At 37.9% G+C, this 14,480-nt stretch overlaps 2 protein-coding genes across 2 annotated transcripts; both read right to left on the reverse strand.

The window, feature by feature from the left end:
• Nucleotides 1-9,270: 9,270 nt before the first annotated feature.
• Nucleotides 9,271-10,902, reverse strand: LOC131431348 (very-long-chain (3R)-3-hydroxyacyl-CoA dehydratase 2). Its single transcript, XM_058597002.1, has 3 exons — nucleotides 10,645-10,902; nucleotides 10,463-10,583; nucleotides 9,271-10,386 (listed from the first exon to the last, which is right to left on the reverse strand). The coding sequence occupies exons 1-3, from the start codon at nucleotides 10,713-10,715 to the stop codon at nucleotides 9,883-9,885; spliced, it is 696 nt and encodes a 231-aa protein (XP_058452985.1). The 5' UTR covers nucleotides 10,716-10,902; the 3' UTR covers nucleotides 9,271-9,882.
• A 1,602-nt stretch (nucleotides 10,903-12,504) lies between these two features.
• Nucleotides 12,505-13,431, reverse strand: LOC131431931 (large ribosomal subunit protein eL30). The gene is made up of 4 exons (XM_058597903.1): nucleotides 13,390-13,431; nucleotides 13,246-13,299; nucleotides 13,031-13,176; nucleotides 12,505-12,773 (listed from the first exon to the last, which is right to left on the reverse strand). The coding sequence occupies exons 2-4, from the start codon at nucleotides 13,264-13,266 to the stop codon at nucleotides 12,590-12,592; spliced, it is 351 nt and encodes a 116-aa protein (XP_058453886.1). The 5' UTR covers nucleotides 13,267-13,299; nucleotides 13,390-13,431; the 3' UTR covers nucleotides 12,505-12,589.
• Between the last annotated feature and the right edge of the window lie 1,049 nt (nucleotides 13,432-14,480).

Consider the following 14,480-nt stretch of genomic DNA (forward strand, 5'->3'; position numbering starts at 1 on the left):
GGAAATGCTAATAGTGAAAAATCATTAGAATATCATATAATGCGAAAATGAGAATTTGGCTCAGTGTAGTAGAATAATATTTTAACACCATTCAATTCCACTATAAATAGTAGAACTGAATGGTGTTAAAATATTATTCTAGTGAAATTATTCTTCAAAGTGACAAACTAGTGACCAACTTCTAGACTTGCTTTCTGGTCTAGAACTCCAAACCTGGACTCTGAAATGCAGCTTAGAGCTGAATTCATGAAATACAATACATGCTTGCAGCAATGCCTGATTTCATCAGACTTTGTATAATATTTGAAAATGATTCGTCGCAGTTAATTATGGGATTACGTTGATAATATATTGAGCTTTTTAGCGATGTTTAAAGGTACCGAGACTATTTCTGATTGTGTTGGTAACTTTCACCCGAAACTAAGTGGCGGTCGACCAGAAGCAAGTAAATATCGTAACAAAACATGGGTTCAATTTTGTATTGCGTTGGAGGATGAGAAGGAGGCACAATGCTGTATTTAGTTTTGGCAATATGTATTAAAACTGTATCCTGCAAGAAATTCATATGGATGTGTACAAATCAATAAATTACAAATAATTCTGTATGAATGGCAACTCGGTTGCTAAATGAAAAATATAAACACAGTCTAGATGATAGACTGGATGTTTTTTATAGGGTAACGTGGCGCCATCATGACATATGCGAGTACTGTCCCAACTAAAGGAATATTCGAAATGGTCGTTAAAATGATTAAAGAATCCAGTTCGAGTGACCTGTCTGTTAGTCTGTGATTAAGTGTCGTAATTCTCGGTTGATTTTTCATTAGGGCGTATAAGTGACAAGTTCTCTTTAATCTCTCTCTCTTACGATTATTGTGATGTGATTAAAAAGATTTTCTTTGATATCACTATTCTGTTTGAAAGTCGAAAGTTTCGGGTATCATTTCATGAAAAGAGTTGAGTGATAAACGTGGAAACCGCTTGGTAATTAATAGAAGAGAAAGTAAACAAAGAGAAACTATCACTTCATTATTTTTACGTTTCGTCTTTAACTCATCAGTGCAGAGCAGTTCAAATTGAACTGCTTAGTGCTAAACTCGGCAGTTCAATTTGAACCGCTAAGCAGACGTAAAGTTTCTGCTACTTACAGAACACTTTTTGTTTTGCAACGAAGTGCAATGTCTTTTCTGACGTGCCGAACGAAAACGTGTTTTCGACTATTTCTGGCCGATGCAGGTGTGGTCATTTAGGGGTTAGCCAAATTTTGTGCTAGGGCTGAGTCAAAGACGAAACGTAAAAATAATGAAAACGGTTATGTGCCCTAGCACAAAATTTGGCTAACCCCTAAATAACTATCACTTGCTTATACGCCCTTTTGAAAAATTAACCGAGAATTTTGAAATCAATTTGACTGTTTGATGAAATTCAAGTGTATTATCAATAAAGACTGTACCAGAAAGTATGGACGCACTTTGCATTCGTTGTAAATAATTCACAAGTGTTAGATATTCAAATTTTATTCGATATACTGATAATATTAGACTACAACAACAGAATATTATTCTCAACATTTGCTACTTAGCCATTGTAGACTAGATGGCGCACCTTCTTGCGAACGTTCCTCATTAAATTCCGTACATTCTTGGCGACAAGTTTTGACACTTTTTTTCAATTTTTTTCGAACTGTTGAATGGGTTCGGCTGCGACTGAACTGTTGAATGGTTTTGGTAGTATACCATTCTACCGTTGATTTCGAGTAGGGGCAAGAAGCAAGATCTGGCCAGATAATAACAGGATCCTTGTGGCTTCGAATCATGGGTAGAAGTCGTTTTTGTAAACATTCCTTGATGTATATTTCGCTGTTCATTGAATCAGTGGTGATGAAGGGTTTCGAAATCTTACCGCAGCTACAAATTGCTTGCCAGACCATAGCCTTCTTACCAAATTTTTCTTTAGAAATCAATATTATTTGATTTCAATCAGATTTGAAGAGAATTACATTTGCAATTGAAGGGTCGAATCAAATGCGATAAAAGGTGCGAATGGTACTTAGAACATGAGCATTGCATCAAACTCATCTAACTAATCCTGAATGTAGTCTAATCATAAGGCAAAATATTCATACGCTTCTCCAACAGTAGGATGTACAAATAATTATTTAACACCGTCGAAAGCCCATGCTTGTAGAATTTGTCTGAAAGAACATCAATGAAAACTGAATCGAAAGTTCCTTTTATATCTAAGAATACAGTAGCCATATACTATTTTTGAGTAAAAGAAATTTGATAGTAGTTGAAAAAATGCAAGACAATCATTCGTCTCTTTAATTTTACGAAAGCCAAACTGACCATTTGATAACAAACCGTTAGTTTCGACACAAGTAACAAGACGTCGATTTTTGTAATAATTTCCGAATGTAGAACAACATTGTAATGGGTCTATATAAGTTATAATGGGAAACTGGTTTCCCCGGTTTTTGAATGGCGATAACTTTCACTTACCTCCGGTCTGGTGGAAATGCATTATGCTCAAGAAACCTGTTGAACTATTTTAGCAAGCATTTCCCTGGGAAGATGCATTTAATTCTGTCCAGTCCAGGAGCATCATTGTTACAAGACAAAAAGTGCTATTCCATCTTTGAAAAGGTGCTACAAAAAATTAATCATAATTTGGAGGAGCTCTAGTATTTCTCGTTCGCATTATCCACGATTTCTCATTCGTTTGACTGTGTGCTCATTGAAATTCTTTATAGGCAGACCCTCTACAAAATTTACCCAATTTTTTGTTTTTTTTTTAATTCTGAGAGTTTCTTCCTCCAGGATTTAGAGATGCTTCGCAAGCATTCCGTTTCCTTTTCGTTTAGCATCATGGAACGCTGTCCCACCAAGGGTTAGGAAGCCATCTATTTGCAGTTGTACCAGGAAATCGTTTTGTTTGGGATTATTTTTTCAGTCCCTAGAATCTAATGCCATTTTCGCTTGATACCAAACCTAACCCAGTTTTCACTCTAACTGCTGTCAAACTGTTTGTTTGAAGCTATTTTCGAACCTAGTTTTAACGTTGCTGAACTGATAATCGAGCCAGTTTCGAAACTGGTTTTTATATCAGGTTTGCTCAAACTCCCGTTGCTAAATGCGAAATTAACAAAGTTTCGTGAAAAGTGTTTGTTTGATGAAACTACCCCGGGGCAGTTTCAGTTTTCTCAAGCGAAAACGACATAACAAACGAAGAATAATATTTTGGTGATTTGTTGTCAATCAAATCGTATGGTATATCTACTACACTAACAATGTCTAAGCTACTGCTAATTGCGATTAGTTCTAGGTGCTATCTAATTGATTTGAATCGAGCAGATGGACAAACCAAAAGCACTTTCGCACAAAAATTATATGTTTAAAAGAATCGGTTATCATTGTAGAGGAAACCTCATGAGACTTCGTGCAGATTGAAATCTCCCAGAATTAAGTGTGTAGCAGTGTGTGGGTGCAAACGAGTTTATAATAACTAATGTATAGTATGCCATGACAAATTGCGGTAGACATCATTGCACCAGGTCAAGCGAGCTGTAACAGAATTGCTTTGCACATTTCACCACGAACAACCTTACAGGTAAGAAGTGTACCGCTCTGGGTGATTCCGTTTCCGATTAATAGTTATAAAATGCACAATGGCGATCCTGCCAGGAGTTGCAATTCAAATAGCATAGTTATTCAAAACGGAAACGGAATCACCTAAAGCAACAGAAAATTATTCAAATATTTGGCACAAAGATTTTCATTTTCAAATGAAAAAAAAAAGAAGCGTCGGTGGAGATTACGTAACGTTGAAAATAACTGGAACAAGCGGATCATTATGGTCGCGCATCATAAGCGGACCAGGAAGGTCGCGCATCATAAGCGGACCAAGAAGGTCGCGCATCAAAGCGGACCAAGAAAATCGCGCAATAAAATACATTTAAAAAAATGTTGACGATTTTTTTTTTTAATTGAAAAAGGCGGATTCATAAAATCGCGCATCACATAGCGGATCTGGAAGGTCGCGCAAATATTTAAATATAAACGAGCGAACCGAAAACGTCGCGCATAAAGGGAGCAGGCAAAGTGGCCGTGAAAATGGAAAAAAGAAAATTAATGAGCGGATTTTCAATAATCGCGCATCGTAAAGCGGATCGTTAGATCGCGTACATTTCAGTTATAAGTTATCTCACGCATATATTTTTGTGTATAATTCCAGACCACAAAAAGGCGTTAAACTAAAGTAATATGGCAAACGACGGAAAATATGTCCGATTGGGCAACTCAAAATATATACCAATATTCGGCTACAATCGTACTATCTGGTACGCAGATTTTCTCGTTCAATTGTGAAAAGAAAATGGCCGAAGAGAAAATGAAATGAATGAAAAAGCGGATCACTATGGTCGCGCATTATAAGCGGACCAGGAAGGTCGCGAAATTTTAATAAAAATGGCGGATTCTCGATATCGCGCATCACAGAGCGGACCAGGAAGGTCGCGCAAATATTTAAGTTTAAATAAGCGGACCGGAAACGTCGCGCACAAAAGGAAGCAGGCAACGTGGCCGTGCAAATAAAAAAAAAGCGGATTTGAATAATCGTGCATTGCAAAGCGGATTTTGAGATCGCGCACATTTGCTTCGTAAGTAATCTTACGCGCATATTTTTGCGTGCAATTCCAGACCACAAAAAAAGTGTTAAAAGCAAGATATATGGAGAATAACGGAAAATATGTCCGATGGGTCAGCGGTACGAGCAATGCAGAGAATCAGACGACATTTGACGCATCTGTTGATCAGACTGACGAGGAGTCAACGATTTCAGTAACGCCGTGCAATTTGAGCATGTTATGCTTCAGGTAGTGAAATCGAACTCGAAAACATGTTGACAATGATCTAGAAAATGTACAAACAAATAATGTAGGAGTTTCGCTTCGCCATCATGATACACCACACACACAAACAAAATTTTACAGGTGTACTCATAAAGACCTGGGAAATTTCATTTGTAATGGCTTAATTTTTTTCCATAAGTACGTTTATTTAATAGGCAATATGCTTAAGTTTTTCTTCGCCGTGGCATCCACAATACATAGTACTTTAAACGTAATACATTTCGAATATCATATTAGTATGTTTTTATCAAGCGATTTACTATTACTGGGACATTGGATAGTCTACCTTGGGTACGCAAGAAATTTATTAGTTGAGATCTGACATCACGATACTCCACGCATGTCCAAACGACATGATCAACATGCGATGTGTAGTGATTGGACATGAGTCTGGATATCACACGAATGAAGTCCCTACTCACATTCAGTCCCCTGAACCATGCCTTTGTCGATATTTTAGGAATAATTGAGTGCATCCACCGACCCAGATAATCTATATCCCAAGAAGCTTGCTGGCAAGTGTTCTTTGGCGGGACGCGCTATATAATTCGTTGAAAGCAATTGGTCTCTCATGAGTTTCACCCTCAAAAGCACCACGTTTGGACAAACTCTTTCATTGCCTAGAATGGAACAATGAACCGGGAGCCAAAACCAAAGTGATTTGATAATTATTATTCAATATGTCGTTCAGACACTGTTTTATTTTGCCCAAGAAAAATGATTTATTTTTGCCAGCAGCGTTTGAGCGAATGGTTTCAATTGCACTCAGACTATCTGTGAAAAGAAAATAATGGTTTGGAGATAATGTGACGATTACACTCAAACTATAATGAACTGCTGCTAACTCTGCTATATAAACAGATGCAGGTTCTTGAAGCCTAAATAAGGCCGAAACATTATTGTTGAACATACCAAACCCTGTCGCTTTTTCAATTCGCGATCCGTCCGTGTAAAACATTTTCTCAGAGTCAATAGGACTGAACTTACTTGATAATATTTTTGGGATTTCCATCGAGCGTAGGTGTTCCGGAATTCCACGCTGCATGGATGTGTCGAAAAATTAAGTTGAGTCAGGGACATTTAGGAGGCTGTGACGGATAGGAATATATCTTGAAGAGTCGATTTCCTGTAACATATGGATAAAATATACTGTCATGAATCTTGTTTGAGATTGAAACTCAACTAGCCTTTCGAAGTTATTAATAACTAAGGGATTCAGTACCTCACATGCTATTAGCAGTCGCGATGAAAGCTCCTAAAAACGATCTTTCAATGGAAGAACTCCCGCCAGAACTTCAAGACTCATTGTATGTGTCGAATGCATCCAGCCTAAGGCAATTCGCAAACAACGGTACTGAATTCGCTCAAGTTTGATAATATGAGAGTTTGCAGGGGAACGAAAACAAACGCATCCATATTCCATCACTGAAAGTATCGTTGTTTGATACAATTTTATTAGATCTTGCGGATGAGCACCCCACCAAAATCCTGTTTTTTTTTTCGAAGAAAATTTACTTTTTGTTGGCATTTTGTTATCAGATACCTAATGTGTCCTCCCCACGTGCATTTGGAATCAAACCACACTCCGAGGTATTTGAAAGTCAAAACCTGTTGGATAATTCCTCCCATCATATGAAGCTGAAGCTGCGCGGGATCATGCTTTCTTGAAAATACGACCAGCTCCGTTTTTTCCGCAGAGAATTCGATACCCAGATGAACAGCCCAAACGGACAAGTGATCTAAGGTATCTTGCAATGGTTTTTGCAGTTGTCTTAGTGTACATGGGGTTAGCTGTCAATGTCATTTACGTAACAATTATAGATTCTGTTCAAGTATTCCTCACTCTCCTGTCCTACGTAACGATTACTCATTCGACTGGTCGTATTGACAAACCTTCGACAAAATGTCTCCAATAGCTGCATTTCTTGGCTCGAAGTATGTTCTTGTACTTGGTTTCTAAAACAAGAATTTTTCAAAATTCTGAAGAGTTCCTCATCCTCGTTTTAAAAACGTTTTGAAAGCATTTTTTTCGCGTGTTTAGCACCTGAGCACTCTTTGTCCCACCAAGGGCTTGGAGGCCTTCTGTTAGACGATGGACCAAGAAATCGTTTGGTTTGGGCTTGTTCTGCGGCCTCCAAATAATGGCTTAATATTTTACTAGTTTGATTGTAGTGCATGAATTTTACTAGTTTGATTGTAGTGTGCATTCGGCTAGCGGGTTAGACTGTATGAATACAGATGTGTTCTTCTGTTGCTCATTCGATCAATGGACGTACTTTGTAATCCGATTATTCTCAGTTCAAGTCACAGCGGTCGCAATCATAACCTTCTTTTTATTTCAATGAATTTCATGTCATGGAATTTTAGGTATAATATTGAATGTTCTTGCACGTAAAATTGCTCCATTTATGTGCATTTGATAAAATATAAAATCACAGGATTTTTTCGAAGTGTGCAGTGTTAATTCTACATCGTGGATCCGAGCGATATACCACTAAGGGATATACTCGATACACCCAGGGATGCCAAGGGTTAAAAAAAAAATCTGTGCATTGCGAAAAATCTGAAAACTTGAGTGAAACTGTATGATTACACTGAAACGTTATTCCTTCTCCGACATAAGTTCTCGTATATCGACCTATAAGATTATTTTATTTGTTTTTTATTTTGATTTATTAGAAGTAAAGCTAAGAGAACTAGTATTTCATTTTTTTTTTTGAGAAGAGGGTGGATGTGTGGGTGCAAACGAGTTTATAATAACTAATGTATAGTATGCCATGACAAATTGCGGTAGACATCATTGCACCAGGTCAAGCGAGCTGTAACAGAATTGCTTTGCACATTTCACCACGAACAACCTTACAGGTAAGAAGTGTACCGCTCTGGGTGATTCCGTTTCCGATTAATAGTTATAAAATGCACAAGCAGGATTCAAGAAGGGCGTTTACTACTTCATTAAGCTGTCGTTGTCCGACTTGAGCTCTTGGGGGAATATATACTACAGTTATACAAATGTCTTTGCCTTTAATATTTAATTGACCAGCAACAATGTTCAATCTATAAAGGGTATAACATTTTTCAATCCCTAAAAACATTTCACCATGCGAAGAGTCTATATTGAAACAAATAATTATTGAAAGTATTACAATTTAGAGTCATGTATGACGTAAGTCATGTTCCGCACAAAACTTGGAATGAATCAAGTTTAGACAAAATGCTTCAGCGGTTCCACTGGAAAAAAATGATTGATTTATTTCGAAGTGGATGTACCAGTTATTATTTTATGCTGTGACCCAATTTGTAACAATTTCCCTGTTAATCCGACCGATATTTCATTTGGAATTCGTAATGATTTCCAAAACAAACTACCGATTCGGATTCGAAATGCATTTATAAATCATAAAAAGTCCCGAATACAAATTTTTGACAGTTCAACTGGGCTTTATTCGACATTACTTGACGGACGTAAAACTTACACTGTGGACTAGTTTTAGGCAAATTTCAGGAATATTCATCGACACACTGAAAAGTTGAAAACAAAGGAAACTGCCTCATTTGTTCGTTTTTTTTTCGAGTACAGTCTTTAAATAAGTTTTTGATAACGCCAATTTAAAAATTTTTATTTCATCCGAACTGAAAAAAAATTATACCTACTTTTTTTTAATTCGATCATTGAGCAAACTGTCAAAAATTCACCTTGAATAGCAATTCCGAACGATTTCTACTTTTTTTATGTATGATCGTTTACTGTGGTGTTTCCGGTTCGCACTCCGGTGTTCCTCCTCAGTGTGAATTTTGACAAGTTGTCGGTCCCAAATCTATTCCTAAAGAAGTACCTAATTCTGTCGGTTGTTTGTCGATGTCTCGTCTTCTGTATCTCCGTTGCAATTGCCTGGAGAGAATTTTTTTTGTTATAATTATAAGCTTTGCACCGAGTTATTTCCCTTTCCTGGATGCTGCAAAAGGGTTTACTAGCCACCATAAACAGTACAGAAAACAGAATCAACCCTATTCTATATTCCGATCGAATGAGGTTTTTGTATGGAAAACTTTAACTTGATCGAGGTACAGAATTTCGCATTCAATCGAAATACAAAATAGGAATCACTTCACGATTCATTTCCAACAAATTTTGCCCCTATAGTTTCTACGAAATTCATCGTTGAAAAATCGAACTAATAATTTTAAAATCGTGCAATGTTGATTCCATTCTCGTCACAAGTTGAACGAAAATCGTTCAATGATAAACGACTTTTTCTCAGAGGAAAGGAGGGTGAGACAGTGGACTTTAAGTAATTGGTGATATTTACAGATTTGGAAAGTTAGTGTGCATTAGGTTTTAGACGGATAGAAACAAACTGTTTCGAAGTAGTCAACGTACTTTTATTCAAACTCGCACATATTCCCCCACCTGCCGTAATCTCAGAATGTAGTAAAGTTTTTAGATTATTTTAGCAATTGTAAACCTTCCCTGAATAAACTTAACGTAATTGTTATCGGAATAGTAAAGTGTCACAGACAAACATGCGTAACAGTTTGAATCAAATCTCGTTAAATGACATCTGTTGGATATGTTTTGTTTGTTCCGGAACAAACGGCAAGTGCTGGAATAAACGTAGTTTTGTTTCAGTCTTTCAAATACACTTTTATGCCTTCAGTTAACTAGCAATATCACAACTAGATTCGTTCAATTTTCTACTAGTTCCGCTTCATTGAAAGCATTCTTGGTGTGTCAGGTAAACAATTCAGTTGTTGACTACGTTTATGTCGTAATCAAATTTTACCTACAGACTGGTTTGAAGCGCAATCGAATTGCTTGTACCTTAACCTTCTATGTGTTGTGGCAGAATCAATGATAATGATATTGCATAACTAAATGAATTCGTTTTAATGATGTTCGGGTCGATCACCTAACCCTCAAACGTGTTACGTCTGTTTGTCCGTGACTTTGAAGCCCACACCGTGCAAGCAATTTATTTAGTTTTCTGTTTGCTACCAGCTGGTTGACTGCCACCGCCCAAGATTTTCCTCCTCTGGGCGAACATATGCAGATACATCTGCGGGAACAGCGGAATGTACAACAGCATAACCAGCCACAGGAAGTAGAAGTACGAGAAGGTAAAGTTGTACGAATTGGGCATCTCGATGCTCCACTGTTTCGATTCGCGAACGTAACTCTGGGCCCAGTAGAAGCACAGCAGCTCGCCCGTCACTCCGATCGGGTAGAGGGCGATGAAGGTGGTGTACCGAAGGAAAATCAGAACCTGCGGTACCGCGTTTACCAGGTTGAGAGCATAGTATCCGTAACGGATGATTTCCGTGATTGACCACGCCAGTAGGGCCAGCGGAAGTCCGGGAGAAGATTTTCCCGTTGGAGTCGCCAATACGACACCGCACACCACCATCACCCGGGAGAGAACCTGAAAGGTGGTGATGACCGGGTTGCTCGGCACAATACGCGTAGCTGCGTGTACTATCTGTTAAAGAAAGACGACACCGACGACGGTGGAAAATGAACTCTTGGTAATGGAAGAGAAAGTTGTTCGATCTCACCTCAAGGACGGCTGCGTTTTGGAAAATAATTACAGTAGTTCCTAGGTAATCCCACAGTGGTTTTCCGTTGCCATTGTCGAATGTGTAGTAAGCCACGAGCTGGTACAGCATGTAGGACCATCTATCGACCGAGAAATTATGCAGTTCTTATCAAAATCAACTCGAATTCCTAGTATACTTACCCTAAAACCTGAACACCGTTATACAGAATGAGGTAGAGTTTGGCTAACGGCGATGGTTCTTTCGGAGCCATTTTATGTGTTATATAATCGATTGCCCTTTGCACTCAGTAACAAAAAAAATTGTTTTTGCCTTATAATAACAGAAACATATCCAACTTCACAGAAATCGAATTACTACAATATGACAGCCAAGCAACTATCCAACAGACAGAGCTGCTTGCGTGTGCGAATGTGACTGACGGACGAACGACAAACGATGGCTAAGCACGAATCGAGTGTTCATCGCAAAGTAAATAATCCAAAAATCGTAGAAGCTTGCCGAGTCGCGATTCATTCTTCATTCATTTTGATTATCATGAACATTTTCATCAAATGTTGACGACTCCATGAACTCATCAACACTCAGAAAATAATGAGTAGTGAAAATCGTGAAGTAATATCTTTTAATGCATCAAAAATTATCAGTTTGGTGTGTAAAAACATACCCCAATTATTGTGTTCTTTTCTTTTATATGTATTATATTTATCACAATAGCGGCCCTTACACGAGTCATTAAAAATATCATTATAAAAAGATTGTCCCAGAAAGTATGGACGCACTTTGATTTCGCTGTAAATAATTCATAAGTGTTAGATATTCAAATTTTATTCGATATACTGATAATATTAGACTACAACAACAGAATATTATTCTCAACATTTGCTACTTAGCCAATGTAGACTAGCTGGTGCACCTTTTTCCGAACGTTCTTCATTATATTCCGTACAGACTTCTTGGCGACAAGTTTTAACACATTTTTTCAATCTTTTTCGAACTGTTGAGTGACATTCGTAGAAGTCGTTTTTGTAAACATTCCTTGATGTATATTTCGCTGCTCATTGAACTGTAGGGACGGTCTGAATCGTACTTTATGAGACATAATCGGATGATACGTGAATACGAATAAAATGAATTGTTCGGTTTCTTTGAATTTAAATAATCTGAATTCTAGACCTGGAACGCTGTAAACGAATTTTAAAGCCGAATTCTTGAAACTGAATTGAATTTTGATGCTAGAACAAAATTTTAACGGACTTCGATTGTATTTACATTTCAAACTTAATATGAAACTTCATCGAATTTAGAATCCTCTGTTCCGGTTTGAAAAATTTATGATTTTCAGTATAAGGCGGAAATTCATTTGCAGGCATTGGTAGCCCTGTTCATAAACGTATTCCTAATTCGCAAAATAATTTTAGCTAGATAGTGGCCGGAATCTATGTTAGCTAAACTAAACTAAAAACTTTCTTCTATATATTGGATCTCGATTCTTATGGATACTGTACGTTGATAATGTAGTAATTAAAAACGGCCTTTGATCTTCAATACGCATATCTGATCTTGCCACATAATTGCGCATCGACGCTTCTTGCCCAGTTCCACAATTCTAGTGGTAGGTAGCCAATACTCAATGCGATATAAATCACGCTGATCAATGTCCGTTTTTGCACACCTATCGTTACAGTGCTTTATGCGATGAAAATTTGTGTATTTCTTGTTCGAGGAAGAAAGATTTTTTGCGTCCTTTACAATCCAACATATCTCGATGAACATTAGAAAATGTCCCAAGTGCAAATGAGATTCTCTTTGTTCTTGCTCTTTTTTACGGCTTATTCCTGTATTTTCCAACAATAGATCAAAATTCGATGGGTTCAGTCGTTATTCTATGTAAAGGGTTAGAAAGAGGGATTACCGATAGGTCCGCAATAATCGAAAGAGAAAGTAAATCAAGAGAAACTCTCATTTGCACTTAGGACCTTTCCTCGTGTTTGACACACCAGCAAATAAAAAAAAAACTTTTTTTCTTGCATACCTCAATATAATTGAGATAATTTCTTTTATTAGATTTCAATGCATTTTTACAACCTAACTCTCATCCAGGTACCAACAAGTGCACCGGCCAGCTCACTGTCCAGCGGCCTGGGCTTCCGGCAGGGTACGAATGATGTCCGAATCTCCGGCATCGGTAATCGACAGGGTGCACACGCGGAAATACTTGCCGCAGGCCGTTCCCAGTTCGATATTGTTTCCGTTATAGTGGTGCACGCCGGTTTTCGCCAACATGGCGTAATACTCGATCTCGGATTTCCTGTTGAGAGACAAAACATTCCGTTGGTTAACTTGCCGATACCTACCGAGAGATCGATTTCCGCGCTAACCTCTGAAAATTTGGAACCATCCTAGCGTCTGCCACCTGCTCTCTGCCGGAGATTACTCCATAGCCTTTTTCCCTTAGTATTTTGGAAACATACTTCTCAGTAGCAAGACTCCATATGGTTCCAAAATCAACTTCAGTCAAGCGGGAAATGCTACTTCTCAGTAATCTTTGCGATCACGACCATTTACCTGAGATGTGGGGTGTTGTTGGCAATGATGATCAGTTTAGCTTTGCCTTGACGAAGAGTTTTCAGTGTTTGCTTATATCCGAGATGGTATTTGCCGGATTTCATAACCAGGGCAAGGCGAGCGTTTATGCTCTCTAAAGCTTTTTTCTGTAAAAAAAAATAAATGGGAAGTTCAAATGCACGTGGCTTTTCCCTAGAATAGAAAATCGGTTTTACCTGCTTCTTGGCGGTGACCATTTTGGCAAAATAACTTCACACAAGAAATTATAGCTGTGAAATGGATTAGAAAAAGATTATTTCAAATAGGAGCCAAATTTAGACACGAAAACATATAATTTAACACGAAAACATTTTACTTACGTGCGAACTTGACAAAGCCGGATGATGGAAAGAACAGACAGAAACAGAGATGCCAGGTAAAAATTTCAAATATCTGCAGACAGGGTCTGTAAATCTGAAAAAAAAATCTGCAGTCAGCAAGTATGACTTGCTGGCAGCAATTTCTTTATAAAGTATGACACGCAAAACTGACTTGGCGAGCAAAAAAAAAAGGTCGCGGAAATTTCAAAAGTCTGTAAATATAGACGAAAGTCTGCGAGAACTTCAAAAGTCTGCAAAAGTCTGCGAGAATTTCAAAAGTCTGTAAAAGTCTGCACAACAAAAAATGTCTGCAGCACTATACCCCAAATCTGCAGATTTACAGACAAATCTGCAGACCTGGCATCTCTGGACAGAAACGTACCTACACCTAGTGCCAACTTTACGCAACCGAATGTTGTGTTAGAAATATCGATTAGCCCATGAAGCAAAAGTCAATATATTCTACATGTGATACACCCAGCCTCCTGCTATGACGTCATGAAACTGTGGCCAGCATCATTCTGCAAAAACCAAAACAATGAAGAAGAATGGCTAACAAAAAATTGGATATTACAAACTACTTGTTTATTCAGTACCCTTAACCGCACTTCCCCGCAAATTATCGATCAGAATATCATCACTACGATAAGGCAATTAAGATTTTACTCGATTTGAAATGCTCGAATGTTTGTTTACCGTACTCTGAGCGCTCTGATTGCCCACCAAATGCCCCAGATGTTGGCTACGATCACGATGTAAAATACCTGGTGATCACGTTTTTCTATGTGTTAGTGCGGTTGTCATTTTATTTTGGAATAACAGAGAGACGTGAAGAAGAAAAAACATAAACAAATGACGTTTCGGGAGTTGCTTTTATGAAATATTTAGAGTTGGTTCTGTTTGCGAAATTATTGACAGTGAAGCGGTGTTTTGTTCCGGGATGTTTCAGTCGTTTTCATCACCTGCATTTGACATGCCACCCACAGCACAATCACTCCATTATTCATAATAACTGTAATAGATACCACAGTGCGATCCGCCAAATCCTTCCTCCAACGAAATGAACAGAATCGGATGTGTGTAAAATTTTC

The sequence above is a fragment of the Malaya genurostris genome, chromosome 2 (assembly GCF_030247185.1).
Source record: "Malaya genurostris strain Urasoe2022 chromosome 2, Malgen_1.1, whole genome shotgun sequence".
Classification (NCBI taxonomy): Eukaryota; Metazoa; Arthropoda; class Insecta; order Diptera; family Culicidae; genus Malaya; species Malaya genurostris.

What these genes read in the sequence shown, in the direction of transcription:
- LOC131431348 (XM_058597002.1), bottom strand. Translation starts at nt 10,715, where the DNA reads ATGGCTCCGAAAGAACCATCGCCGTTAGCCAAACTCTACCTCATTCTG. An exon ending in AACGGTGTTCAGGTTTTAGG is followed by an intron (nt 10,584 to 10,644) that starts GTAAGTATACTA and finishes CTCGGTCGATAG; the next exon opens with ATGGTCCTACATGCTGTACC. An exon ending in AAAACGCAGCCGTCCTTGAG is followed by an intron (nt 10,387 to 10,462) that starts GTGAGATCGAAC and finishes TTTCTTTAACAG; the next exon opens with ATAGTACACGCAGCTACGCG.
- LOC131431931 (XM_058597903.1), bottom strand. Translation starts at nt 13,266, where the DNA reads ATGGTCACCGCCAAGAAGCAG. An exon ending in TGGTCACCGCCAAGAAGCAG is followed by an intron (nt 13,177 to 13,245) that starts GTAAAACCGATT and finishes TTTTTTTTACAG; the next exon opens with AAAAAAGCTTTAGAGAGCAT. An exon ending in AACAACACCCCACATCTCAG is followed by an intron (nt 12,774 to 13,030) that starts GTAAATGGTCGT and finishes GTCTCTCAACAG; the next exon opens with GAAATCCGAGATCGAGTATT.